This window comes from Solanum lycopersicum, chromosome 6 (assembly GCF_036512215.1).
Source record: "Solanum lycopersicum chromosome 6, SLM_r2.1".
NCBI lineage: Eukaryota > Viridiplantae > Streptophyta > Magnoliopsida > Solanales > Solanaceae > Solanum > Solanum lycopersicum.
This window is the reverse complement of record NC_090805.1, coordinates 23,027,035-23,054,536: the sequence shown is the minus strand read 5'-3', so window position 1 is coordinate 23,054,536 and position 27,502 is coordinate 23,027,035. Positions and strand designations below refer to the sequence as shown.

The window sequence follows — 27,502 nt, the reverse complement described above, 5'->3', positions numbered from 1 at the left end:
TTGAATCTAAAAATCCAAGTGTTTATTCATGCAATAACCACAAGCTGTGGTTTATCCCTGTACTTGTTTTCATCTTGAAATACATTATTGCGCATAGAGAGAAGGCAAAAACACGAAAAGAAAAAGAACTGGAAAACTAGGAAATCTTGATCTGATACAGATTTGTGACACGTTAATAGGACCTGATCACTTCTTTGAAACTGCTGACATCCTCTTGTAGCCGTTTACTAGGGGTACAAATATATGACAAAACAACAGGTTATATAGATCACCATTCTCTGAAACTGTAATATCCTTGTAGCCTGATTTAGAGAAGATTTACTTTCGGATGAAACGTTACTGCCCACTCTCTTCCATCTTCTTTTTCATTTTGAATTGCAATGTGGCAGGAGCACAATCCAGTGGTGTCTCACCTTATACAAAATCAACACCAATAGATAGAATGATCAGCCACAATGACTAAATAGATGCACTAAAGGATTTTTAGATTGACAAGGACCAGAATATTTGCATCCCCGAGTGTTGAACCTGTTTGCCAACAGGGGATGGACTAGCCAACTCTCAGGAGATGCATCGGTCAGCAGAAGGAAAAAAAAAACAGAATATTTGCAAGCACACAAAAACTGTATGATAAAGTAGACTACCCTTTCATCAGGAGAATATTGGTTTAAATTTATGCTCTCTTTAACAAACATAGAAATATCCTATTACTTTGTTATGAGGCCTCAAAATGGATTGTCATTTGGATGCTATTTGCAGCTCCAATTCGACAGAAAAGGTTCTATCCTTCAGATATATTTTACCTTGTGAATTTTTGCAGTACAAACTTGATCCATTCTCCATCAGTGCAAATGCTATTTCTGTTCGATTGAATACCGCTGCCTACATCAGACAATGCTAGTTATAATTGTCACTCTGTAAGAAGAGTATTATATGCTAATTGTACAATTATGTAGTTGAGCATGAGATAAGAGTACCAGATGCAGCAATGATGATCCTTGCTTGTCAAAGTAATTTGCATCAACTCCCTGAGAAAATTGAGATCAATTGTCGCAACTAAGACTGATAAATGCCATATCGAATTATAAGAGAAAGAAAGTCTAAATAAATACCTGACTTAGGAGCTTCTTTGCTGCACCGACATCACCATTTTTTATTGCTTCTCTTAAACCCTGCACAAAAGAAAGAAAAAAATATCAACTTCCTCAACGGCTCAACCACACGATGTTACTGTTTGCAATGTAGCAATGTTAAGGTACGGTCTACACCAGTAAGTCCCTAATAAACTTTGTCACTCTTTAGGTCCCCTTTCGGCAATTGTTTTCTATCCTTATACAATAACCTTGTGTTCCAAGTAACTAAATGGCTGATGAATCATTTGGCTTCATACATCTTTGAAATAACTGGGTATCTGATTTTGTTCTTCCCTGCTTCTTCAACTACACCTTCCTACAATCATTCAGTTTTCCCAGAACCAACCTACTTTATCTATCTGTACATCTATTCCCCGTGAGTAAATCGGGGGTTACCACTAGAAAAGCAAGGTAAAGCACAATACCTCGCCACTGACTTCATAATCCGCTGTCATTGTCTCCATATTGCAGCTGGTAGCTGGACCAACATTGAAAGTTGTACTGCAAAATATATGCTTAATTAGTTATGTGATTAAATTCCTAAGGCCTAAGCAGTTAACAAATGGGAGAGCACCAAAGGTTATGGATTTGGAAGAAAACATCTTATAAACTAACACTTAGGGTGTGTTTGGTATGGAGGAAAATGTTTTTCTAGAGAATGTTTTCACGGAAAACAAGTAGATTTTGGACTTATTTTCTCATGTTTGGTTGGTGAATAGAAAATATTTTTTCGAAAATGATTTTGTGTTTGATTTATGAATGAGAAATGTTTTTGAGAGATGTCTTTTATTCTACTAGAGTAAAAAATAATTTATGAAATTGAAAATATTTTTTAAAAATAAAATTATTATTTTTTAGGGGTGGGGGTGGGGATGGGGTGGGGGTAGTTGGTTGGGGCAGGGGGGAGGGGGTAGGAGTGAAAAAATAAAAATTTGAAGTTGATAGCAGTTTTAAAAACAAAATTAATTTTTTGGGGGGGTTGGGGGGGTGGGGGTTAGGAGTTTTTTAAAAAAAAATTGAAGTTGAAAATATTTTTAAAAACAAAGTTAATTTTTTGGGGAGGGGGTGGGGTTGGGGGGGCTGGACGGTGGTGGTGGTGGTGGCTCAGGGATCGGGTGAAAAAAAAAAATTAGAAATCGAAAATGTTTTTTTAAAATTGATGTCTTTCCCAAAAAAAAAATAATTTTAAATTGGAGGAGAGTTTTGAAAAATGTTTTCCTTAATTTTTGAAGGGAAGTCATTTTCCTTAATTTTGAGGAAAATGAGTTGATTTGGAAAACATTTTTCAAAACTTTTGTCCCAACCAAACATGGAAAAATTGGAAAATATTTTCCAGAAAATGTTTTTCTTCATACCAAACACACTCTTAACGTCAAAAGTAAGAAAAAGAGAACAAGAAAGATTATGGATTTTGAAGAAAACATCTTATAAACCAACACTTATGGTCAAAAGTAGGAGCAGGAGAACAAGAAAGTGAAAGTGGGAAAATTCAAAGGGGAAGTTGGAGATTAAATTCTCCTTCCTCTTGTCTGATTAAAATAGAAAATAACAAAGTTGAACAGAAAACAATTTCTCTTGCTTACAGTCTCAAAAGGTAGGGGTACGGTAATGCATATAACATACCCTTCCCAGACACCACTTGTGGGATACACTCGGTATGTTGCTGTGAGTCTCAAAAAGGAGGAAGGAAATAAATTGTTGATAGAAACATGTTTTTCAATTTGTATTCGGAATTTTCTCTAGATTTTGGAGAATTTTCTGGGGCATATACACAATTCACTCTATAGAGAATGCTCGTCAGACTCTTTGGAGTTCTATTATAAATCGGAATAACTCACAGTGATCTTGACCCTCAAGAATATGACACTATTTAACCATGAGGGAAGGTGGAATTAACTATCAAGGGAAAAATCATCATCGTATATGTGTATAAAAGACTCATGTGGCCTTGGTTTGATTTCACAAGTTACAATAATACCGCTAACCATTTCACTTTATTTTGGCAATCCTCATGCAAGTTCAGTAAAAGAATATGCATGCCTACAATATGCAATTAGAATTACTATATATATCTACCATTACTCCCACCATCTGCTCGTGTATAATTTTTTTGAAACAGGTTACTTTGTATTATATCAAAAAGTGTAATGAAACCATTATATACAAATGTCTTCTTTTCCACTTGTTTCAGTCTATATTGAGTCTAAAACATCAATTACTGACACAGTGTCATTGGAATATACCTGATTACACCAAAACTATATTGCATATGTCAGAGAAAAGAACTTCCAGGTTTCCCTTTTCATGCCACTCATCTTTACAGAATCTGGTCTTGCTCTATCTACAACTTTGATCCTTGCATTACTCCCAACTTTATCCCACATGTCTCTTATTGATCTCCACAAACTCACTCCATAAGGTGTAGTCAATTCTTTGGTCATCCACATATCTTCACCTTCATATTTTGCACCTGTTACCCTTTTCCATAGCATCTTATTTTCATTGGCAAACTTCCACAGCCATTTCATTCTGAGAGCTTTACTCTGTACTTGAAGTTCTTTATCCCCATACCTCCTACCTTCTTGTCAGTTATAACCACTTTCAACTTCACCAAATTGAAGCCTTTCCTCTCCTTGTTGCCATGCCATAGGAACTTTCAACTGATACTGTCCAATCTTTTGATAACTATTGCTGGTATTGGGAGCAAGGTCATCATGTAAGTTGGCAAGGAATCTAAGACTGAATTGAAGAGAGTCAGTCTACCTCCGATAGACAGATATTGAGTTTTCCATCTAGCCTAATTTTTTTCACACTTCTCCAGCACACCATTCCATATATCAACTGAGATGAAGTTTCCACCTAGAGGCATTCCCGAGTCAGTTGTTGGCAGAGTACCAATTTCCCCACTAAGGATTGCTGCTAGGCAGTTCATATTCGTGACTTCATTGATTGGATACGCTAAGCTCTTCCTCCGGTTGATATGTAATCCACAGACATCCCTTCAAATAGAATCAGTATAACCCTTAGATATTTCAGTTGTTGCTCCTCAGTATCACAAAAGATTAGGGTACCATCTGCATATTGTAGGTGTGTTATCTCCAAACTGTCACCACCCTCTCTTGCAACATCAAAGCATTTCAACCATGCTCTGCTGCTTTCTGTTTTGATCACACTATTCAGCCCCTCCATATCGATTAAAAAATAAAAAAGGTGACATAAGGGGACCCTTGCCTGAGACCTTTATGAGTATTGAAAAATCTTGTAGGGGCTCCATTTATAAGCACGGAAAACTTAGCAGTTGAGATACAATCGTTATCCATTTCAACCATTTATGTCCGAAGCTCATTCTTTCCAGTATATTCAGTAAATACCTCCAATTGACATGATCATATGCATTCTCTATGTCCAGTTTGCATAGTATACCAGGCTTCTTTTGTTTGATTCCGGAGTCTATAGCTTCATTAGAAATCAACGCAGCATCCATGATTGGTCTACCCTTAAAAAATGCCATCTGTTGGGAATCAACCAATTTAGCAATCACTCCTTTCAACCTCTCAGTTAGTACTTTGGAGAGTAGTTTCTAGATTCTACCTATCAGGCTTATAGGTCTGAAGTCCTTTAGCTCATTTGCTCTTTTCTTCTTTGGTATGAGTGCAATGAATGTTGCACTAAAGCTTTTCTCAAAAACTTCTTGTTCATGGAAGTTTTGAAAAGTATCCATTATGTCTTGTTTAACAATTTCGCAACAGTTGATGAAGAATCCCATAGTGAATCCATTCAGGAGCCTTATCCACTGCACACACCTTCATACATCTCAACACTTCACTCTCTTAAAAGTTGGCTTGTAAAGCTTCCTTTTCCTCCTCTTTTTTAATTGGAAATTGGACATCTTTAAGAGTAGCCCTCCATTGAGCTGTTTCAGTGTACAATTTTTTATAGAAATCAATGATTTCCCCTTCAATTTTGGGTTGCTCTTGAGTGATTTCTCGCAGTACAATGAGCTGATCTATGTTATTATATCTTCTATGAGCATTTGCTATTCTATGAAAAAACTTAGTGTTCTTGTCCCCTTCTGTGAGCTGTGACCCACAATGCTCTTGATTTTTGACTCCACAGACTTTCTTCCCTTTTGACCAGCTCCACATACTCCAATATAATCCCTGCCTTCTTTGTTATCTCTTTCTCTGTGAGAATTCTACCTTCTCTATTTGCATCTATTACTGCCATTTGTTCAAGTAGCTTTTTCCGCTGATTGCCCAGATTTCCAGCATCATATTTCCTCCATTCCTTTAGTTTAGTTTTAACAACTTTGAGTTTGGATGCTAAAACATGGTCAGGTCTTCCAGTGAAGTTGAAAGAATCCCACCATCTTTTCATCTGTCAACAAGTTGACACCTTCTGTTTCAAGCCACCAGTTTTCAAATTTGAAATAGTTCTTGTTTCTCTCCCAAGATCCACCCAACAAGGCTAATGGAATGTGGCCTGAACTCAATCTTTGGAGGGGTACATGTTTCAAATTATTGAAGTTAGCATCGTATTCTTCTGAATTCAAGATCCTGTCAATTCTGGGTGCTACTTCATGTTGTTCCCCTATGAACCAAGTGTAAGTAGCATCCTATAGTTGAAAATCAATCAGCTTCACGTCTTCAATGAAATTTGAAAATTCATGCCTTATGTTCTATTGTTTTTTATTTTTTGAAACTGTAAATTTGTATTTCACAGAGTACTTAGGTAGTACTGAAAAACCATATTTACAAAAGCAGAAAGTAAGTATAATCTATCCAACAATTGAACCAAATCTAAATGAATCCTAAAATATCTATGATTGACTCAGTTTCATTGGAATAGACATTTGTACACCAAAAACAGAACAACAAAATACACTTAAGCTTAACTTCCTGCAGGTTGTTGTTCCTTATGTTCTATGGTTACAGTTCTTTTTCTCAGAATTGAACCTTGATACATTGAAATCCCCACATAGAGCCCATGGTCACTGTATCAGAATCTCACTGCTCCTATTTCTTCCCAAACCAACCTCCTTTCCTTGTAGCAATTAGGAGCATATACTCCTGTTATATGACATGAATAATTTAGTATTTGGGATAAAATTTACAAGAAATTGTATACATTCCTATTTCCAGAATCTCCCCCTTCCACTTCCTCTCATCCCACATAACGAGAATCCCCCTTCTTGTATCACTTGCATCCAAACATGCATGTCTAATCCATCTCCCTCCCCAAAGTTGTTGAACCATCTCTAAGATATCTCCTTCTATTTTTGATTCTTGTAAACACATTACATCTGCACCCCACTCCTTAATCAAACTATTCACGATTCTCCTCTTTCTCTATTGTTTAGTCCCCTAACGTTCCATGACACCAGCTAGTGTATATTTATTTCCACATTCTCAAAAAGAATATCTTTACTACACTTTTTGAACATTTTCATATTTAGTATCAAAAAGACACTTTAGAATTCATCAAATTCTAAACATCTAAAATACTGTCATAATCTCTGACTTGGGAAAAGTGCCTATACTTTTTCTCTCTTTGAATATGCTACCACAAGAAAAAATTTCCAAGTGATAGCTCTTTTCAGTTCATATTGAATACAAAATCTTCTTCATTCCAGGCGATAAATCATTTGAAGTAATCGACTCTGAGGATCAGTTATTTTTTCTAAAAAAAGATGACGCATCAAAAAGATAGACAGAAAATTGTCTCTTAATAATTTTATAAAGCATAGAAGGGTTTTAAATAGCAAATTTACAACCAACAAAACTGAATAATTAAGAAAACAAAAATATCTCAACAAACCAAAAAAACCTAATAAAATTTTAAAAAATTCAAATTCCTAAACCTAATTAACTTAATCATTAGACTAGAAAGAAAATTACTGTAGTAACTTAAAGAAATTTTCAACACTCCTCAATTTTTGTTCTGACAGTTGATGCTGAATTCGTTTGATTATTTTGAACTTGCACATTTTTTTATATTGATCTTTCTCTTCTTCTTTCTTTTTCTTCTTTCGATTTGTGCTTAGAAAACACCCTCAATAATCTTGTCTTGTTTGAAAGTGCTCTCATCTTGACAGTGATAGGATTTGTAAGGAGTGCTTGTGAGAATTCTTCTATTACAACATTCCATAAATTATAGGTGGGGTATTGAGAGACTGTCATGGTTGAAAATAAGTTTAAAATGGCATTGATTGAAAATAGCTTGTGCATTGAAAATAACCACGACAGGCTAAAAACAGCCCTAGAGGGTTTAAAGTAGTCGCGACAGGTTGAAAATAATTCTTTACAAGAACTCACATGTCCCGTAAAATCAATGAGGCTCTTATAGCACTGTTGGTTTTTTGTAAAGATGAGGCAACAAAAAGATCAATTGAAAATTATCTCCTCTATACAACTAAAAAACTGCACGATTATTTACTTGTATGTGTTGAGAGTCTATAAAGCATGTTACCCTTCGGGGTGGCCCAGTGGTTTGATCTTGGGACTTCCATGTTGGAGGTCTCAAGTTCGAAACCCCTTGCCAACGAAAGAAAGGGGTTTGCCTTCTGGGTCGAGCTCGTCGCACCAAGCTTGCCTAGTGCGGGTTACCTCTCCTATGTGGTTTGCGAGCTACTGCATAGGAGCGGGGTTTTACCCTGTGCGCACCCAAAAGGGTAGGGGCTGCGGGTTTCCCTTGTCGTAAAAAAAAAGAGAGTCTATAAAGCATGTTTATTTCGTCTTCATATATAGTCTGTGGTGGATATTTGTTGACTTGACAATGCTTGTATGAATATGTTGTTAAATTGTGAAGCATGTCTTTAGATGACTTGTAATTGTGATGTGCAATTGTTATATTCATTGTGTACTTGTTATTATCCTGAGAGATAACTAAATAAAGAACATACATAGATATGTTAAGAGGATTGAGAATATGTATACTATTCTAATGATTAGTGGCTCAACTCTAATGTGAGCTTACACTCAAACAACAATGTGATAGATCAGGTACCACACAGGTACGCTACATAGACACTTAGGGGGTGTTTGGTTGGGAGCATTAGGAGAAATAGTCCAAGTATTACGTGTGATTTAATACTATATTTGGTAGGAATTTTAGGTCTATGTATAATCAATCCATGGATTAGTTATACACCCTACATGATATTAGAGGGTGTATAACTAATACCTTTCATTTGGAGGTATTAGCTCTAATACTATGGGACTAATCTAGGTAAAGACAAAAATACCCCCTCAAGTCCTTTTAACCAATTTGTTTATTTTCTTGATTTTGTATTTTATAGTTATATTAATAAATTTATTTGAATAAATTAGCTTACAAATTTTCTTATTTACATATAATTATTTGTTTCTAAAATATGAGTTATTTAATCTATTTATTAATAATATAAAATATTATAATTCGACTAATATGCTAATATTTATGTACAAATTTAAGAACAATTCATAAGTCAAATATTGTCTCTTAACGGAAGTCATTAAACATTACACAGGCAATCTAAAACAAGAGTATGTATATATATATATATATATATATATAATTTAATTTATTTTGCTATATTTTTTTATTTTTTTTATTTTATGATTAAGAGTTTTTCTTTTAATTTATTGATACAAAACAAAATTCAATAAATTTTCTCTTTAATTATTATAGTTGTGTGACCTTTTGAGATATTAACTCCAATTTATTAAGATGATAATTATTTACTCTCAAATAATTTAAGCGAGAAAATAGAAACATGACGATAATTTTTTTATCCTCCTAACTAGTTAAAAATGCTATAAAAAATAATATTGTCCGTTAATTATCTAGCTTGACCCAATTACATGAAATAGAAAATCCCATAATAACTCTAGGGTATAATTGGAAGAATATTTTTGTAGAGTTTTAAACCACACACAAGACTAGGTCAGAAACAATGAACCAAACACTTGATAAAAATAACCCTTGCATTACCAATCCCTGCATTATTGATCTTTGTACCAAACGACACCTAAGGGTCTCTGCAGTCAACAATTGGTATTATTCTTTTAGTTGTTTATGTTGACGATATTTTATTACAAGAGATGATTGTGCAGCAATTTCTTCTCTGAAGGAGTTTTTACATGCCAAGTTTCATACCAAAGATTTGGGGCAATTGAAATACTTCTTGGGTAATTGAAGTAGCAAGAAGAAAGAAAATAATTTTCTTGCCTTAAAGAAAGTATGTACTTACACTACTTGCAGAAACTGGAAAATCGGGAGCGAAACCATGTTGCACACCAACGGTTCCTAAAGTTCATTTTACTAAGGATGATGGTGATCCTGTTGATGATCCAGAAAGATATAGAAAATTGGTTGGGAAATTGAACTACATCACAGTGACCCGTCCAGATGTTGCATATTCAGTCAGTATTGTTATGTGTGCACCAACAATCAAAAATTGCGCAGCCTTGGAACAAATCTTGTGCTACTTGAAAGGAGCTCCTAGCCTTGGCATTTTGTATAGCGACCACGGACATACTCGTATCGAGTGTTTTGCAGTTGTTGATTGGGCTGGATCAAGAATAGATAGAAGATCTACTACTGGCTATTGCATTTTTGTTGGTGGAAATTTGGTATCTTGGAGGAGTAAGAAACAAACTTTTGTATCTCGATCTAATACAGAAGCTGAGTTTAGAGCTATGGCTCAATCCACATGTGAAATACTATGGATTCATCACCTTTTAATTGTGATCGGTTTGAACCCTTTGTCCCAGCAAAACTTTGGTATGATAACCAGGCTGCTATACACATTGCCTCAAATTCAATGTAAAGACAGGAGAGCAATTGTGTGATATATTTACCAAGGCTTTTAATGGTACTCGAGTGGAATATCTTTGTAACAAGTTGGGCATGATTAATATCTATGCTCAAACTTGAGGGGGAGTGTTAGAATATACATAGACATATTTTCCTATGGAATACATAGCACAATCTCAACACAATCATATTTAGAGATATTTACGAATTTTCTGATTTTGTTTTCCTTAAATAGATTATTTGTAAACCTACAAATAGCTTTCCTTTTTGAATTAATCTAATATGGAAGATTGCTTCGTTCTCTTTGTATTTTACATGGTATTAGAGCTAGGTCCATCCCATTTGGGCTCTCAGTCGACGCTCCAGTCGGGCCTGGGCGTAAAGGGGACATTAGAGTAGGCAAAAGTTTCACATTGGTTGAGAATGGACTGATGGTCTCTTTATATGGACTCGGACAATCCTCCCATCATGAGCTAGCTTTTGGGGTTGAGTTAGGCCTAGGTGTCATATCTTTAGAATTAATTTGCTCATTTTTGTAATATAGCTATTTTTGCAAGACTAGTATAAATAGTATTTGTCTTGCACAATAGAGTTAGTTAGCTTTTGAATGACATTTGAAATTTAGGCTCCTTTGTGAGTATTAAAGAAAAATCCTTTCATCTCTCCAATTAAACCCTCTTGATCACTTTTGTAAGCATTTGTAACACTTTGAAAATCCAAGACGTGTCGTAAAGCCTAACATAGGTGTCATGGGGTCTAAGTATTGTTTTTAAGTTTGTTTTAATGAATATAGGTCATTTAGGAAATTTAAGAACCAAAACTTCCAAGAACGTCCATGACGTCCGAAAGTTGGTTCAAAGGGGTAACAGTGTGCCTTAGCCTCTTTTGACTAGCTTTTAGGAGTCACAAATTTATAAAAAGTGGTGACGGGGTAGCTAATAGGTGTTTAAGTTGTTTCATGGTCGAACATCTGGGTACGACTCCCCAAGGACCAACCAAGGGCCCTTGAGGAGGAACCCTGCAGTTTCAGGCAACACTGCATGGCAGTGTGCATCGACGGGACAAGGAACGACCCATGTGTGTTTGACGAGGCGTCGATGCCACCGTCGTCCCACACTTAGACAATTCGAGGAAGCCCCTCGCCTGCACAGTCTCTGAACTTACCTACGGAGTGCAGAACGGAGGGGGTCCCGTCTTTGAGGGTCTTGACTTTGCTGCACGTTTTAATGTTAAGTCATTTAATTAATTAAGTGGTTTAGTGGTTAGCTAAGGGTTTAGGGGAGCCTAATTATGTTGATTAAGTCCCAATATAAACACCCTCAACCCTCATTAATCTAAACACAACTCACAAATAAACTTTTTTCCTTCTCTCTCTACTTGAACTCACCATTGAAGACTAGCAAGGAAAAGGGTTCGAGGGCTGGAAAAGGGACGAATTCACCATCAATTCTTCATCAAACGTTAAGGTATGTGATCTATTCACCTTTGAGACTCTTTCCTCAAAGGGTTCCATTAAAATGGATTTCAAAAGTTGAGTTTTCATGTGGGTTTTATCCAATTTACGAAATTGATGTTGTGAATTGAGTTGTTTATGGCTTCTTTAGGGTATAATGGATAAATTAACATGTAATTGAACTTGATTATGATTAATTGTAATGTTTTGATTCAAATTGAAGAATGTGATCTTTAACCCCTAACCCTAAGTTTGATCTTAATGTAAATTGGGTTGTGATTGATTTAATTGTCTTGCTTATGGGTTATATCACTATTTAATGATGTAGTTACAATAATCATTTTAAATTGGAGCGAATTGTAGTCTTTCATGCTAGTCTTGAGAAGATGATCTAGGTCAGAAGGTGAGTTGACCTAGGCATCTTATTTTAAGTATGATCTAGTATTGAATTGTGCTATAGTGATTATTCTAGTCTAGTTATCATGTTGAATATTGAATTATGATGTTGAACATCTAAATTGGATGGAATTGAGGATTTATGGTAAGACCTTGATGATGAACTATGAGGAAGACTTGGTAAGTCTTGGAATCTCTATCTTTACTTCCACCTGTAAATAATTGTGGTTAAGTCATGATGTCATATTGGAGTATCTCTTATATTAGGATGATAGGGTGATATGATGTTGAATTGAAATGTCTTGACTATGTTGTGAGGTTGATTAAGGTGTATGTGATATAAGGATGGTGAAAACTATCAATGTGCCTTGACATGCTATAAAATGCTAATGTGTTAACCTCACTTATGTGAAATTGTGATGAAAGGACTATACTCATGCAATTCTTATTGAGCTATTGATGATGATGATTATACAAAGGGTAGACCCTATGATCTAAACTAAGCTATGATTGGTAATTAAAGGCTTAAAGACATTTCAATAAAGGGACTTAGCTTAGCACCGAGTGAACTTGACAAGGGTGGTGATGACAGTTAAATTTGACAAGATTCAAAAATGGATTAATGAGAAAATGTGATAGTTAGGAGGATAATTCTTCATTGGTAGAAAAGTCGAGATAGCACCTTTTGTAGGTGAAATAGGTGAACTATAAATTGATTTCACAAGGTAAATGTTGACATTTTGACATATTGTGATGTCATGGATGACATCAATAGGAAGAATTCACTCCTATAAATAGGTAGCTCCTAATTCATTTGTAACACACCTCTCACTTGCCTTCTCATCTCCTAAGGCATTTGTTCTTCTTTCTCTCTTGTAGTATTTCACTTGTACTATTTTGGAGTGAAATAAATATTGGTTGGTTGTGTCCGAGGAGTAGGCAAAAGAAAGTAAAAGTTTGCCGAACCTCGTTAATTCCTGGCGTTCTTTTTGTTGTTGTCTCATTTACTATTTATTAGCTACCTTTAGATATAGTAATTGTGATTCCATCACTCTCTATATATTTGGCTTCCGCAACAATTGGTATCAGAGCCAAGGTATTATCTGAGTATGATCTGTGGTTGCAGCATAGTCTGAACTTCCACATCAGAAAGAGATTTACTTTGGTCTTTGAATTGTTAGCTAGTAAATAGTATTTGTAGTAAAATAGGAGACAAGAAAAATGATGAGTCCACATCAAGTGTCAATAATACGTCATCATTGGCATCTTCGCTTATGACAAGAATTGTGTCAAATGCGAAATTTGTAGTTGAAATTTTTGACGTGTCAGGACATTTCGGAATGTGGCAAGGCAAGGTCCTTGATGTTCTTTTTCAGTAATATATATATATATATATATATATATATGTAATATTTTTGAAAAAAATTATGTCACAGTAAGCAAGGGTACACCTACCACATTGTTAGTTACATGAGACTTTAACCTTCCGTGATCACCCCAAGGAGTTCAATTAGTAATTTAGGATGTGGAGTAGCTAGGATCTGGTTATTTATATTCTAAGAATGTTCTCTTGCCCCCAGGTGTTCATCATGGTCGCGATAAAGGTTTGTTGGAGTCTGGTCGAGAAGTTCAGATGTTCATCCTGCGTAACGAGGGACAAATTCATATGTTCATCCTATACAACGAGGGACAAGTAGTGACAGAGGAAAGTTTCGTCATGGATATAGGTTTTCTAATCCTAAGGGATCGAGGGAAACTTTACCCTCTAAAACATAAACCTTTGACATTGAATATGTTAGGTATTTTTAAACCTTATACTTGTGACTTTACTAACTGAATCCTAATTAAACTCACTGAAATATAATATTTTAAACCCCTTTTACCTTTATATGTGTGTGCAGTATAATAGTTATGTATGGAATTTCACGTCATTTTTAATGGCACATAAGAAATTAAATGTAAAAAAAACGGCCTAAGTCATCGATAGCGCCCCTTAATGTTGTCCGCATAATTCATTTAGACACCTCAACTGAGACTCTTACCTATTAGACACTTTAATATTAATAAATATTTATCTATTGAACATAAAATAACAACTATCTTTACAAATATTGTGCGTGTAATGCACACTCTTTATCTTGACAAAAAGTACGAATAGAACTACGACACGTGGCACATGGGCCCATTAATTTAATTTTAAAAAATAAAGAATATTTTCCTTCCTTTAATAATATATAAAAAATTAAATTAACATTAAAAAAAATCTTTCCCCTCACCCTCACCCTCACCCCCACCTAACCCCATCCCATCTAACTTACTGCCCTTTTTTCTTCATCTTATTCTCTTCTTCTTCTCTTCTTCTTCTCTCTTGTTCCATAATCACCATTCCTCTTCATAACAAAAAAAATGCCTAACCCCATCTCATTTCGAAAAAAATGCCTAACCCCAAATATTGCCATTGAAGAAAAGAAACCAGACGGTGTAGGATAAGAAGATTGGAAGATCATCAACCGTGTAGCTTGCGATACCATTCGATCTTACCTTGCAAGAGAACAAAAGTATCCATACACGAAGGAAACATCTGCAAATAAATTATGGAATTCATTGGAGGAGAAATTCTTGAAGAAAAACAGTCAAAATAAACTTGACATGAAAAGAAGACTGTTATGCTTCACTTATGTTCCCGGTAGCACAATGAATGATCATATCACCAGCTTTAATAAGTTGGCAACAAATTTGCGAAATATGGACGTGACTTTTACGGATGGAGATATGACCTTAATGTTGTTAAGTTCACTTCCCGATGAGTTTGATCATCTTGAAACGACTCTACTGCATGGGAATGATGAAGTATCTCTCAAAGAAGTTTGTTCTGCCTTATACAGTTATGAACAAAGAAAGAGAGAAAAACAAAAAGACGGAGAAGCAGAAGCACTAGTTGCGAGAGGTCGTTCTCAAAATAATATGAGAACGAAGAAAGGGAGATCCAAGTCAAGATCGAGACTCAACAAAGATGAATATGCCTTTTGCCGAGAAAAAGGGCATTGGAAGAAAGACTGCCCAAAGTTGAATAGCAAAGCTAAACCAAATAATGGGAAGGCTGTCATGGATTCAAATGTGGCTGATTGTGATGATTCCGATTACTCACTTGTTACAACAGATCCATCCAAATCATCTGATGTATGGTTGATGGATTCAGCTTGTAGTTATCATATGTGTCCAAATCGGGACTGGTTTATTGATTTACAAGAAGGAGAATGTGGAGTTATTCACACTGCAAACAATAATCCTCTTATCGCATATGGTGTTGGTTCAATCCGATTAAGGAACCATGATGGATTAAGTAGAACATTAATAGATGTTTGATATGTACCTGATTTGAAGAAAAATCTCATTTCTGTAAAAGCCCTAGAATCAAAGGGGTTCAAAGTCATTGCAGATAATAGCATGATGAGAACATGTTCTGGTGCACTGGTGGTAATGAAGGCAATTCGAAGAAATAATAACATGTACCACTATCAAGGTAGTACAGTTATTGGGACAGCGACAACAACATCCATTGACGAGAAGGAGGCAGAAATGACCAAGCTGTGGCACAGGCGCTTGCGGCATGCTGGAGGGAAATCCTTGAAAACTTTATCAGATCAAGGATTGCTAAAAGGAGTAAAAACTTGCAACTTGGAGTTTTGTGAGCATTGTATCAAGGGAAAGCAAACAAGGGTTAAATTTGGAACAACTATCCATAATACTAAAGGTATTTTGAATTATGTTCATTCGGATGTTTGGGGTGCTTCCAAAACACCTTCATTAGGTTTGAAACACTATTTTGTAACCTTTGTTGATGACTTTTCTCGAAGATTGTGGGTGTATACGATGAAAACAAAAGATGAAGTATTGGGAATTTTTCTCAAATGGAAGGCGATGATAGAAACTCAAAGTGGCAGAAAGATCAAGTGTCTTCGCACAGACAATGGTGGCGAATACAAAAATGATCTTTTTCAGAAAATTTGTGAGGAAAATGGCATTGTTAGACATTTCACCGTAAAAAATACACCACAACAGAATGGAGTGGCAGAACGCATGAACCGAACTTTGCTGGAGAAAGTTCGATGTATGTTGTCCAATGCTGGCTTGGGCAAAGAATTTTGGGCTGAGGGAATAACATATGTGTGTCACCTCATTAATCGTCTACCATCTGCTGCTATTGGTGGGAAGACACCATTTGAAAAATGGTATGGAAAACCTGCTGAAGATTATGGTTCTTTATATGTATTTGGCTCAATTGCATATTATCATGTAAGAGAGTCAAAATTGGACCCAAGAGCAAAGAAAGCTTTATTTATGGGAATTACTTCTGGAGTCAAAAGATACCGTTTATGGTGTCCAGAGACAAGAAAAGTTATTTTCAGCAGGGGTGTTACCTTTGATGAATCTGCCTTGACAAATAAGGTAACACTTGAAGAAGCCAAACAAATTGATGGTGCTTCAAAGCAGGTGGAGTTTGAGGGAAAGATAATTTTCCCAACACAGGGATCAAACGAGGAAACAACAGAAAATTTTCCTCTAGAAGGAGAGCCAGTCGAAGAGGAGGTTCCATCTCAAGAACCTCAGCCACAACTTGAATCAATAGCAACCAGCAAGCCAAAAAGGACATTAAGAAAACCTGCTCGACTCATAGATATGGTGGCTTGTGCGGACTCAATTGCAGGTGATGACATTCCTACCACTTATAAAGACGCAGTCCAAAGTTCAGAAGAAGATAAGTGGAGGATTGCCATGGATGAAGAAATGCAGTCCCTTCATCAGAATCATACATGGAGATTGGCCAATCTCCCAGAGGGCAAGAAAGCAATTGGGTGCAAATGGGTATTTGCAAAGAAAGAAGGATTTCCTAACCAAGAAGATGCTCGCTACAAAGCAAGATTGGTGGCCAAAGGATATGCTCAAAAGGAGGGAATTGATTATAATGATGTGTTTTCTCCAGTTGTGAAACACTCCTCCATTAGAGTTTTGTTGGCTTTGGTAGCACAGTTAAATTTGGAACTAGTTCAGTTGGATGTAAAAACTGCATTTTTACATGGAGAATTGGAAGAGGAAATCTACATGACTCAGCCAGAAGGATTCAAAGTTGATGGAAAAGAAAATATGGTGTGCAAACTTGAAAAATCATTGTACGGATTGAAACAATCTTCTAGACAATGGTACAAACGATTTGACAAGTTTATGTTGCAGCAAAGGTACATAAGAAGCAAATACCATCATTGTGTGTATTTGTGCAAGCTTGAAGATAATTCCTTTATATACCTTCTCCTATATGTTGATGATATGTTGATAGCTTCTAAGAGTCAAGAGGAAATTGAGAAGCTAAAGATTCAACTAAGAAAGGCGTTTGAGATGAAGGATTTGGGTGAGGCAAAGAAGATTCTTGGTATGGAGATAAAAAGAGATAGACATTCAAAGAAACTCTATTTATCTCAAAAAGAATATTTGAAGAGAGTACTAAAGCGATTCGGTATGAATAAAAAAACGAAGTCGGTTAGCACTCCGCTTGCTCCTCATTTTAAGCTTAGTGATGCTATGTCACCTAATAATGAAGCTGAACGAGAATATATGTCAAGAGTACCATACGCTAATGCTATTGGTAGCTTGATGTATGCAATGGTTTATACAAGGCCAGATATTTCACATGTTGTTGGAGTTGTAAGCAGGTACATGCACAATCCTGGAAAGGATCATTGGGAGGCTGTAAAATGGATTCTACGGTATATTCATAATACTGTAAATGTTGGTTTGGTTTTTGAGCAGAAAGATAGTCAATATCTTGTTGGATATTGTGACTCAGATTATGCAGGTGATTTGGACAAACGAAGATCAACTACTGGTTATGTTTTCACTATTGCAAATGCACCAGTTAGTTGGAAGTCTACTTTGCAGTCAGCAGTTGCTTTGTCTACCACTGAGGCAGAGTACATGACAATTACAGAGGCTGAGAAGGAAGCAATTTGGCTTCAAGGATTGCTTAGAGAGCTTGGTATTGGACAAGAAGAAATCACAATATTTTGTGATAGTCAGAGTGCTATTCAATTAGCAAAGAACCAAGTTATCATGCAAGGACGAAGCACATTGACGTCCGATATCATTTCATACGAGAAATCATAGAAGATGGTGGAGTCATATTGCAGAAAATTCATACTATAGATAATCCTGCCGATATGTTGACAAAAGTGGTGACTGCGGTCAAGTTTCAACATTGTTTGAACTTGATCAACATTGTTGAACATCGAAGATTAGGGTTGAAGACACAATCAAAATTGTTGTTGATAGAAAGTTGAAAATGGAGAATCTTGCCAAGGTGGAGATTTGTTAAATTTGACAAGATTCAAAAATGGATTAATGAGAAGATGTGGTAGTTAGAAGGATAATTCTTCATTGGTAGAAAAGTCAAGATAGCACCTTTTGTAGGTGAAATAGGTGAACCATAAATTGATTTCACAAGGTAAATGTTGACATTTTGACATATTGTGATGTTATGGATGACATCAATAGAAAGAATTCACTCCTATAAATAGGTAGCTCCTAATTCATTTGTAACACACCTTTCACTTGCCTTCTCATCTCCCAAGGCATTTGTTCTTTCTTTCTCTCTTGTAGTATTTCACTTGTACTCTTTTAGAGTGAAATAAATATTGGTTGGTTGTGTCCAAGGAGTAGGCAAAAGAAAGTAAAAGTTTGCCGAACCTCGTTAATTCCTAGTGTTCTTTTTGTTGTTGTCTCATTTACTATTTATTAGCTACCTTTAGATATAGTAGTTGTGATTCCATCACTCTCTATATATTCGGCTTCCGCAACAATGACTACCCGAGAGAAAGATCCGCCCTATAGTTCTATATGAGATGTTGACTTCCCAAAGAGGAATACTCATCCAATGGATTCCCATGAGAGGAGGCCCCAACTACCAAGTGGTATGAAGAGGGAATATGCCATCTCTTGATTCTTGAACTATGTTGCCCCAATAGGAAGACTACCTAGTAAATCCACCTAGAAAGCTACGTTTATGTTTCGTTCTACTTTGCCGGTAGACCACCTTCCATCAATGTAAAATTTAAAAACACTGGATTCCACACTTAGATCTTATGGTCTATGTCGGTTAAAGCAAGTGTTCCCTAAAGTAAAATAAAGTAATGAAGTATAAACTAACTAAGGTGACTTGAGAGGTTTAACTTAGCTTAGGTAGGGGTATGGGGGACTCTACTTATGCCTTGCACTAGTTGACCTTGATGGAAGCTTTAGGAAGTTGATATTATATATCTATATGATAATGATGTATATGATGATAATATGTTGATACTACAATGTAAATGACTATATGATGATGATTATTTCATTGATATATGTAGTTGGATTATATTGTTAAAGTTGGACATTGGTTATGTTTTCTTGTTAAGTCTACTTGGTTGAGCAAGGTTACGGAGCTTTGCTTGGTCATTGCACTTGTTGATTTGATGAGGATTCATGAATAGTTGTCTTGCTTGTTATGATGTGAATAACTCTTATTCATTCTTGTGATGTTATTCCTTGAAGATAGGGTTGTAGTAAATCATGGTTTCAAGTATGTTGGAATACATATTACGTGTTTGAGTTAGTAAGCATGTTTGGTTGGTTGGTATGACTTGCTTGACTTTGCACAAGACTTCTAAAAGAGTAAAATGACATGTTTTGACTAAAAGTCCCTTTTTAGCATGTTTTGACATTACATGTGCATATGGTCTCATACTTGGTCCATGTGAAGTACTAACCCCATTTTCTTATCTTTTTTCCCATACATTTTAGGTTCCGGTCGTTGAAGGCTCATTCGGGACGACTTGAAGAAGGCTTGGATATTCTCTATCATCCAAGTGGGTAGGTCCAAACTTTTCGAGGGCAATGCCAATATCTTGCCTACGAAGTTTCTTTGTTTCTAAGACTTTTATGTTCATTCCACTTTCATTGTGTACGACTTGTGTAAGCCTGCATATGGCTTCTTTACATTGATGTAGGGCTATGCCCAAAATTGTATGATCGTTTTGATGGTATGAGATGAGACAATCTTTGAGACTATTTTTCCATCCATATATATGTATGTGCAATAAAAGTAGAAGGCTATGTAACCTTCCTATACGAAGGGTCTATGTATACTCGATACGACTATATATTATATGTATGTAGAGGTCTATGTAAACCTCCAAGTAGATGTAATGAAAAGTTTTAAATTTTTCCGCATTTTCAACCTATGAATGTAATGACATGAGACTAAGAGGCTAGTCTTAGTCCTTAAAAGGGACGACGAGGCCGGTAACGTCTAGGAGGTAAACTCGGATGTGACAACATTCCCTTGTATGAGTTCAATTTCTCTCCCTCCCCCCCCCCACCCCAAAGATTTATTCTAGTAATTAAGGATCTTTTAAAGCTAAATTATTTTTTATTCTTCTGAATCTTTTCACATTCTCTTTCTATTCTTTAATCATATCATTGGTATCTTATCTTGCTTGTTTGGTTGTGAGTCAATTCATGATATTACATCTTGAATCATATTAGATCTACCTGTTTTATCAATTCCTTGAACCAAACAAGCTCTCTGAGTTATTGAGAAGAAATTTAGAGTCAAAAGATAATGTGTGTGTGTGTGTGTGTGTGTGAACAGATAGTAAGAGGTTAAATACATGCTAGACAAGTACATACAATTTCCCAAAATAATAACCCAAGTATTTGAATTCCGCCAAAACAAGGATTCTAATGTTAGTCAATCAAGACTTGAGTTACTGAAGATAATAACATCAACTACATCCTAAATTAACCCGGAGGCCAACAATAGAAAGTCCATAAAAGAGGAAAGACAACTTAAATAAAAATGCTGATAATGTTTTCTCGTAAAGAGTATTTAAATTTTTAATTGAAATATACTACCCCCTTTGTCCATCAATGCCCTGCTAATGCTAAGTATTAAGTTGAATGTTTAACCTGTAGGTTGTGCAATTAGTAGGTGCGAAAATATCTAAGACCATGGGTCCTTGTCTTTCAAGGATTAGAATAGGAGAATTAATTACATTGAGACAGTAAAAACTCAGGTCTATTTGTGTTTTCCTAGTGTCTGATAAATAGGCATAGGTTTCTTTATGGAGGGTAGCTATATACCATCTTATTAGACCTATTGTCTTCCTTTGACGTACACACATCTTTATCAATCGGGTCTGCGTTTCAACCATTCCCTGGTGAGTGTTGTTTCAATGACATAGTTAATGACAATGCTTCCGAGACGAATAGCATAACCTTGACTCAATCCCATAAAAAGTTACAACAGCCATAAGAAAAGAAAGCCTGTCTTTGAAGAAAATAGACTGGGCCTATTTCTCCAAAAGGACAACTAGATACATCAGTTACATACCCTTGCTTGTTGTATGATGTCGAAGCTCTACTTGTTGGAATTTTATTTTCCTTCTTTGGTTTTGGATTTATGTTTACAATTGGATTTGGCATAATAATTCCCTGCTGGAATCAAAAAAAAATATAAAGGAATTGTCATTTGCTCAAAAAGCATTTGAAGGCCAGTAAATATGTCCTTTCCTGTGAAGCAATGGATGTTGTTGGTGTAGCTGACACTTGGCAGATACACAAAGGCATCCCACATTTGCAGTCTGTGATGCCTACAGCAGGAGTCTGCTTGACAGTGTCTTCAGTTTTGATATCTGCCACGACACCAACATCTAAAGCTGAAAATGAATCTTTCAGGGCATTGACTTCACTTGCAGAAGCCATCACGCCATCTCCAACGGGTCCACTAAGAATCAGATTAGTAAAAAGATGTAAAACATTTTAAGTGTCATTAAAAAGAATTAAAGATACTAATTAGCAATTCTGTTAAATGATGTATAAATTGAAAAGAAGCTCGATGTATATAGGCAGATTATTTTCTTCAGACTATCAACACCGATATGCAGAATAGCCTTTCAGTCTCGTCAAAGATCTTTAGGGAGGTATAAATGAACAAGGGCCTGTTTGGATGAGCTTATAAAAGTAATTTATAAGTCAAAACGCTAAAAGTCATAAGTAGATGATACCCTACATTCGACTTTTGACTTATTTTAAAACTTTTTTGGCCAAAAAGTGAATGCTTAGAAGCACTTTTTAACCTTTCCAAACACCTCCAAAACTTATAAAATGCTTAAAAGACAAAAGCACCTAAAAGTGAGTTAATCCAACGGGCACTAAATCTATGGCCTCAAACCTCAAAGATGAAACAGTAATACCTTTCCAACATATTGCAGTACTGAAATATGATGATCCTTCGATCAATGAAACACCAAACAGAGCAAAAACTGGCTACTTTTCAAAATTTACCCATTTCTGTTATGTCCTGAATCCAAGTGCTTAACAGATGGTATCACAAGCACTTCAGACTGTTTCCAACTCCCTACATTCTTTAACAAATAAGGGAGGATGCTACTCTCAAGCTTCTATTCTCAAAAATGATGAAGCAATAAGGGCTTCAACATTTTCAAGGGTTTTTATTTATTATTATTTTAGTTTTGAGAACAGTGTTTATATATTAAAGTGTTTCCTGCTTGATGGCAGTTTTTTTGTCTTTCATGTACTAGTTGCCAATCACCCATGAGCTAATAAGAGTATAATATTACTTCCTAGATAAAAGATTCTTAATGACTTGCCTTGTGTGCACCCAAAGGGTAGCGGCTGCGGGTTTTCTTTGTCATACAAAAAGAGATTCTTAATGACTGAAAAATTGGAGGTTATGATTGAATAGGGTGAGAGAAGATGGAATTCCAAGAATAAATTCCTCATAACTCTATGACAGCATCTCTGACTTTAGAATTTGGGGCAAAATAAAAAGCATTTTTGGCATCAATATTGAGAAGTATACGATATATCATTGATAATAGTGGCAGAAATTTACCGAGAGGAGTTATTAAAACAATCTCCACAAACTCTCACACTTGAGTGAAGACCAAATTGTGGCAAGGCCTGAAAAGATTTTGGGTATAAGCACTAACGGTAAGCTAATAAAAAGCATAACAGATGCTTAAGGAAAGAGGCATGGAACAAATAGAACTGACCATCTGATTTGCTGAATGTTCAGCACATAATGTTCGGCCGCAACATCTGCAATGGTGCTACAAAAGAGGATGAAAAATCAGATATAATATTTGAAAATATTTTTTACGTTTCTTTTTTTTTCGGAACAGAAAGTAAGCAAAACATCTGGAACTAATTTAAAATAATAGCGGAAACCTTGCTCAGTCCCTGCAGGTTAATTGAACAGGTGATAAACAATAGGGACGACACGAGTTAAAAACGAAATTCTTAGGTCTAAAAGGAACAGAAAGACAGGTATCATCAAAAGAAAAAAATAACTAGTCCAATCACAAACCAGAGAACTTGATATGCAATACATTTTAAATCTTGTGACTAAGTTCATGCATGACCACAATGGAAACAACATATAGTCCAGTAACTAATACTAATACAGCTGTAAGCAGAGATATGTCCCAGCATCCATGGCAATTCTCTCTTTTCTTATAATAGACTGGATTACTTTCTTCATTTGTAGCCTACTAATCTGTAAGGCCTGGAACAGAAAAAAGGTGATATCAAGACATGGAAATGTAGTTCAATAGATAGATCAGGATCTCATAGGTTTGGTGGAACATGAGTTTTTCATGTAGGTCCAACTTGTCAAATGAAAAAAAATCACATCACCACGGATACTTGTTATAGAGTCATACATGGGTAATGCTCTGCAAGGTGGGTCCCCCAAGATGATAAAGACAGAAACATTAAGAGAGGATAAATAGATCAGATGCAAATTGCAAATTTTTATGGCCTTAAAAATGGCAGTAGCTTTGTTTTTTCAGTAGAATTCTTTAATGAATTGATTTCTACGCTAGTTGATCCTAGTTTTCCTTAATATCTTGTAATAAGGGTCTTTATTTAAAGATGCAGAAGGAATAAAAGAAACACAGGTACTTTACATCAAAAGAACAAGATTAGGATCCAATTTAATGAGCTTATTTGTATTATCAAAGTTGCTCACAGAATAGAAACAAGGAGAAGGATCTACTAAGCACAGACTTCCCAGTGAATCGCCCTGTAGCAAAATCTGTAGTGTGTGGCCATAACAACTTGGTATAAGAACCAAACACCGTGGGCAATCAAAGCAAACTTGAAGAGTTGAGGTGCAGGCTGCCAATTAAGTGTGAAAATGCAGAACAATGGCACAATCTGATTTGGTAATTATTGCTCAATTGCAACAGTTATCATTACAATTGTAGGAGTTTATTATTGAGATTAGCAAAAGCCAAGGAAGAGATTCTGATGCGGGAATGAGTAGCAATATAGGTTACCATCCCTACAGATCAGAAAAACAATCCAATTGATTCGTAGGAAATAGTGTGGTATCAAGATACATAGAGCTGGACTTCCCTACTTTTGATGGATCCGATGACCCATTGATTTGGCTACACCGTTGTGCAAAATTCTTCTCAAATCAGAGAACAGATGAAGCGTATAAGGTGGGATTGACAGCATTCTATCTTCTAGGTGAGGCACAGTTAAGGCATTATCAATTAGAAAGTATCACTAACTAGACTGGTCGGAGTTCAAGAAATATTGTACTCTCAGGTTTGGCACTCCACCGGGAAGTAACCCATTAGGTAATCTGGTTGAATTGAAGCAAATGGGCTCAATTGAAGAATTTCAGCGCCAATTTCGGAAACGGCTATCCAAGGCAGCGAGTATGTTTGCATAGACCAGCAAGTTAGTCTGTGTACTGCCGACCTGGTTGATTCCATTCAGCTTGATGTTGAGATGCATAGTCCGCAAGATTTGGTTCCTGCCATGAATATGGCTTCGAGAAGGTAATCCAGGCAACATCTTCTTGAAAAGAGGCCTGGTGAGGGACTCAAGGCTATTTCAATACTAAGTAGACTTCAAACAATTCCAACTCCTAAGGGCAACAACCCACTAAGTGGGGTTACTGAACCAAAATTATTCCGTACATCTACTCCATTTATAAGGAAATGACGAGCAGATATGGCAGAGAGAGGCCAAAGGGATTGTACTATAATTATGATGAACTGTATTCAACTAGGTATCAAAGCAAGAAAATGTTTAAATTGGAACTTGCTGACCCAGATTAAGAATATTTGGACCATAAAGATGTGCAAGAGGCACCCAAGGGTGTAGCCTAATGGTCAATGAAGTGGTTGAGAATACTGAGGTGTCTGGTTCAAAACCTAGAGAGACAAAAAACACTAGGTGATTCTTCAGGGGAGTGCTAGACTTGGTGGACAAAGTTACATGGTATCTGTTCCTAGACTTGGTGGACAAATACATAGTATCTGTTGTTGGTGAGAGGTGACACATTTGGTGATTCTTCCCATCTGTCCTAGCCTTGGTGGACAAAGTTACCAAGAAGCTTTTGTTGGTGGGAGGTGACAAATATCCCGTGGAGCTAGTTGAGGTGTGCAAAAGTTGGCCCGAACACCATGGTTATCCAAAAAAAAGATGTGCAAGAGCCTGAAATTTCCTTGCATGCCATCACGGGACAGAAGTGCACATTAACAATGCAGTTACGGGCTCAAATGAAGGGTCAAGCATTACTGAGTTTGGTTGATTCGGGTAACACACACGACTTATCATTTACACAGCAGCACAACACTTGGGGGTGCAAGTACAATCGGGGACAAGTGCCAACATTTCAGTTGCTAATGGAGAAAAAGATTAAAACAAGGGAATTGGCTCTGCGGTGTTTTTTTAATATTGACAACCATATTTTAAAAGCCTACTTGCGATCTCATGTTCCAACTTGTGGTCGCATATGGACAAATGAGGTCACTGTCTGTGCAGCGGAATACTTTGTACCCTTCCGGTTAAATGGTCATAACGTTTTGCTCTAAACTTGGAATTGACAAACGGTTTGATTTGCTGGAAAGAAGACTCACAGATCTTCAATTTGATGGTAGAACACCCTCTAAATCCATGTATATTGGGAGATACACTCGTTTAAAGTTAGACCATGCACGAGATCATTTGAAACAATCAACCATTAACCATAGTGCAACCTTTAACTTGAACTTTTGTGCGAAGGTTCCATTAACACTTCAAATACATATTTAAATTGGCTCCTTAAATTATTTAGCTACTTAACACCTTATCCTCCCAAGAACAGATTCATCGGTGTTTGACTAGTTGTACTATGGCATAGAGAAATGGGGCATTACGACTTTAATTGTGTCGAGGCTGATAAACTTGTTATCTTATTGTGGCTTACAACAAAAAAAGAAGCTGCTATGAGTCGAGTTGGAATTAATTATATGTCCTTGCTTTCTCATCAACAATTCCATGGTCATTTCGCCAGGTCTTTTGTTCTATGCGTGTTATGTTTCTTGACACCAACACTCTTATATCAAGCATGCCAGATAACAGAAACAGAAATTATGATAAAGAGATCTTTTATGAAAGATATGAACGAGGAGAAGGATTAAAATTTGGATGGTAAATATACCAAGTCTGTTCAGCGCAAAGTATTAAGAATGGGATCCTAATTAACTGTTATTGCAGCTTCTGCAAATAATTCTCACATCTTGTAACCCTACTAGTGGAGAATTCATAAAGAAGTTTGCCTGGGTTGAATTTACTTTTGACAGTGGTGGCTTCATTATCAGGACTAGACCTCGTTGTTTGATTGAGCTAATAAATTTTGACATGGGAAGATTAAGTTGGCCTCCATTTGATCGCGCAAGGATGAAGTTCCTCACCCTTGAGGGCAAGGGTGCTGTTAATGTGGGAGTACTGATATGATTCATACAGCTGAGCTAATAGTACTCTATGTTTCCAAAAGTGTACAGGGGAGTTGAGTTAGAAATTTACCCACTAGTTATTAAAGTCCAATAAGAAGTTATTACATTTCCCCTAAGCTCCCATTGTTTCACTTCTTATTTTCAGAGTTATCAATGAGAATACTGCTATAGTTAGCTTAGCTCATATCTTGCAATTCCTTTCCTAAAATCCCCAGGTTGTAACATGTTTGCCCATCCCTTTCTTGGTTGGGAAACAATTCAAATGTGTTTTTACAAACTGATTGTTAATACTCATAACTGTATTAATTAACTGGTTATTTAGGCACATCGCAGAACTTTTCCATGAAAGATAACTGTAGAATTCAATAACAAACATCCCTTCACTGCATTCATCATTCATAACACTGCGTCAGAAAACTCTTATTGCTGACAAGGCAGTAATAACTCAGCTTTTATGCAAATTAATTCCACCATAATTGAAGGTGATAAATGAATCTCCCAAAAATATCAAGAATAGACTGCGAAATCAATCACTATGCAGACATGAGCGTACTAAAAGTCCAAAAAACTTGAGTCATCAGATCAAACTAAGTGACAGATGAAAATGTCAGAAAGAATCTAGAAGAGTACCCGTCGCCGGAAAGTATTGAAGCTGCAATTGCAGACATCACAACGTGAAGCTTCTTGAAATGGCGGTGGTTCCGACGACATCTTCCGATCTCCGATCTCGCTTACTCGCTCGCCCTCCCGCTCGATTCACTGCTATTCCTGATATTTTCGGAGTACTACTTTTCTTCTGTTCGTTTTCTTTTTTCTTTTTTTTTAATCTTTTTACTACTTCTATTATTTTTAAATTAAAATTGGGGTAATTTACG

At 36.2% G+C, this 27,502-nt stretch overlaps 1 protein-coding gene across 1 annotated transcript; it reads right to left on the bottom strand.

The window, feature by feature from the left end:
• LOC101253493 (uncharacterized) lies at positions 1-27,502 on the bottom strand. The gene is made up of 10 exons (XM_069299127.1): positions 27,258-27,502; positions 22,884-22,940; positions 22,724-22,791; positions 21,382-21,592; positions 21,200-21,303; positions 1,559-1,634; positions 1,113-1,172; positions 978-1,028; positions 804-882; positions 1-413 (listed from the first exon to the last, which is right to left on the bottom strand). Exons 1-10 carry the CDS (start codon positions 27,336-27,338, stop codon positions 337-339), a joined length of 864 nt encoding a protein of 287 aa, XP_069155228.1. The 5' UTR covers positions 27,339-27,502; the 3' UTR covers positions 1-336.

What these genes read in the sequence shown, in the direction of transcription:
- LOC101253493 (XM_069299127.1), bottom strand. Translation starts at nt 27,338, where the DNA reads ATGTCGTCGGAACCACCGCCATTTCAAGAAGCTTCACGTTGTGATGTC. An exon ending in CAACAACATCCATTGCTTCA is followed by an intron (nt 21,304 to 21,381) that starts CAGGAAAGGACA and finishes TTTTGATTCCAG; the next exon opens with CAGGGAATTATTATGCCAAA. An exon ending in CAAAGAAGCTCCTAAGTCAG is followed by an intron (nt 1,029 to 1,112) that starts GTATTTATTTAG and finishes CAATTTTCTCAG; the next exon opens with GGAGTTGATGCAAATTACTT.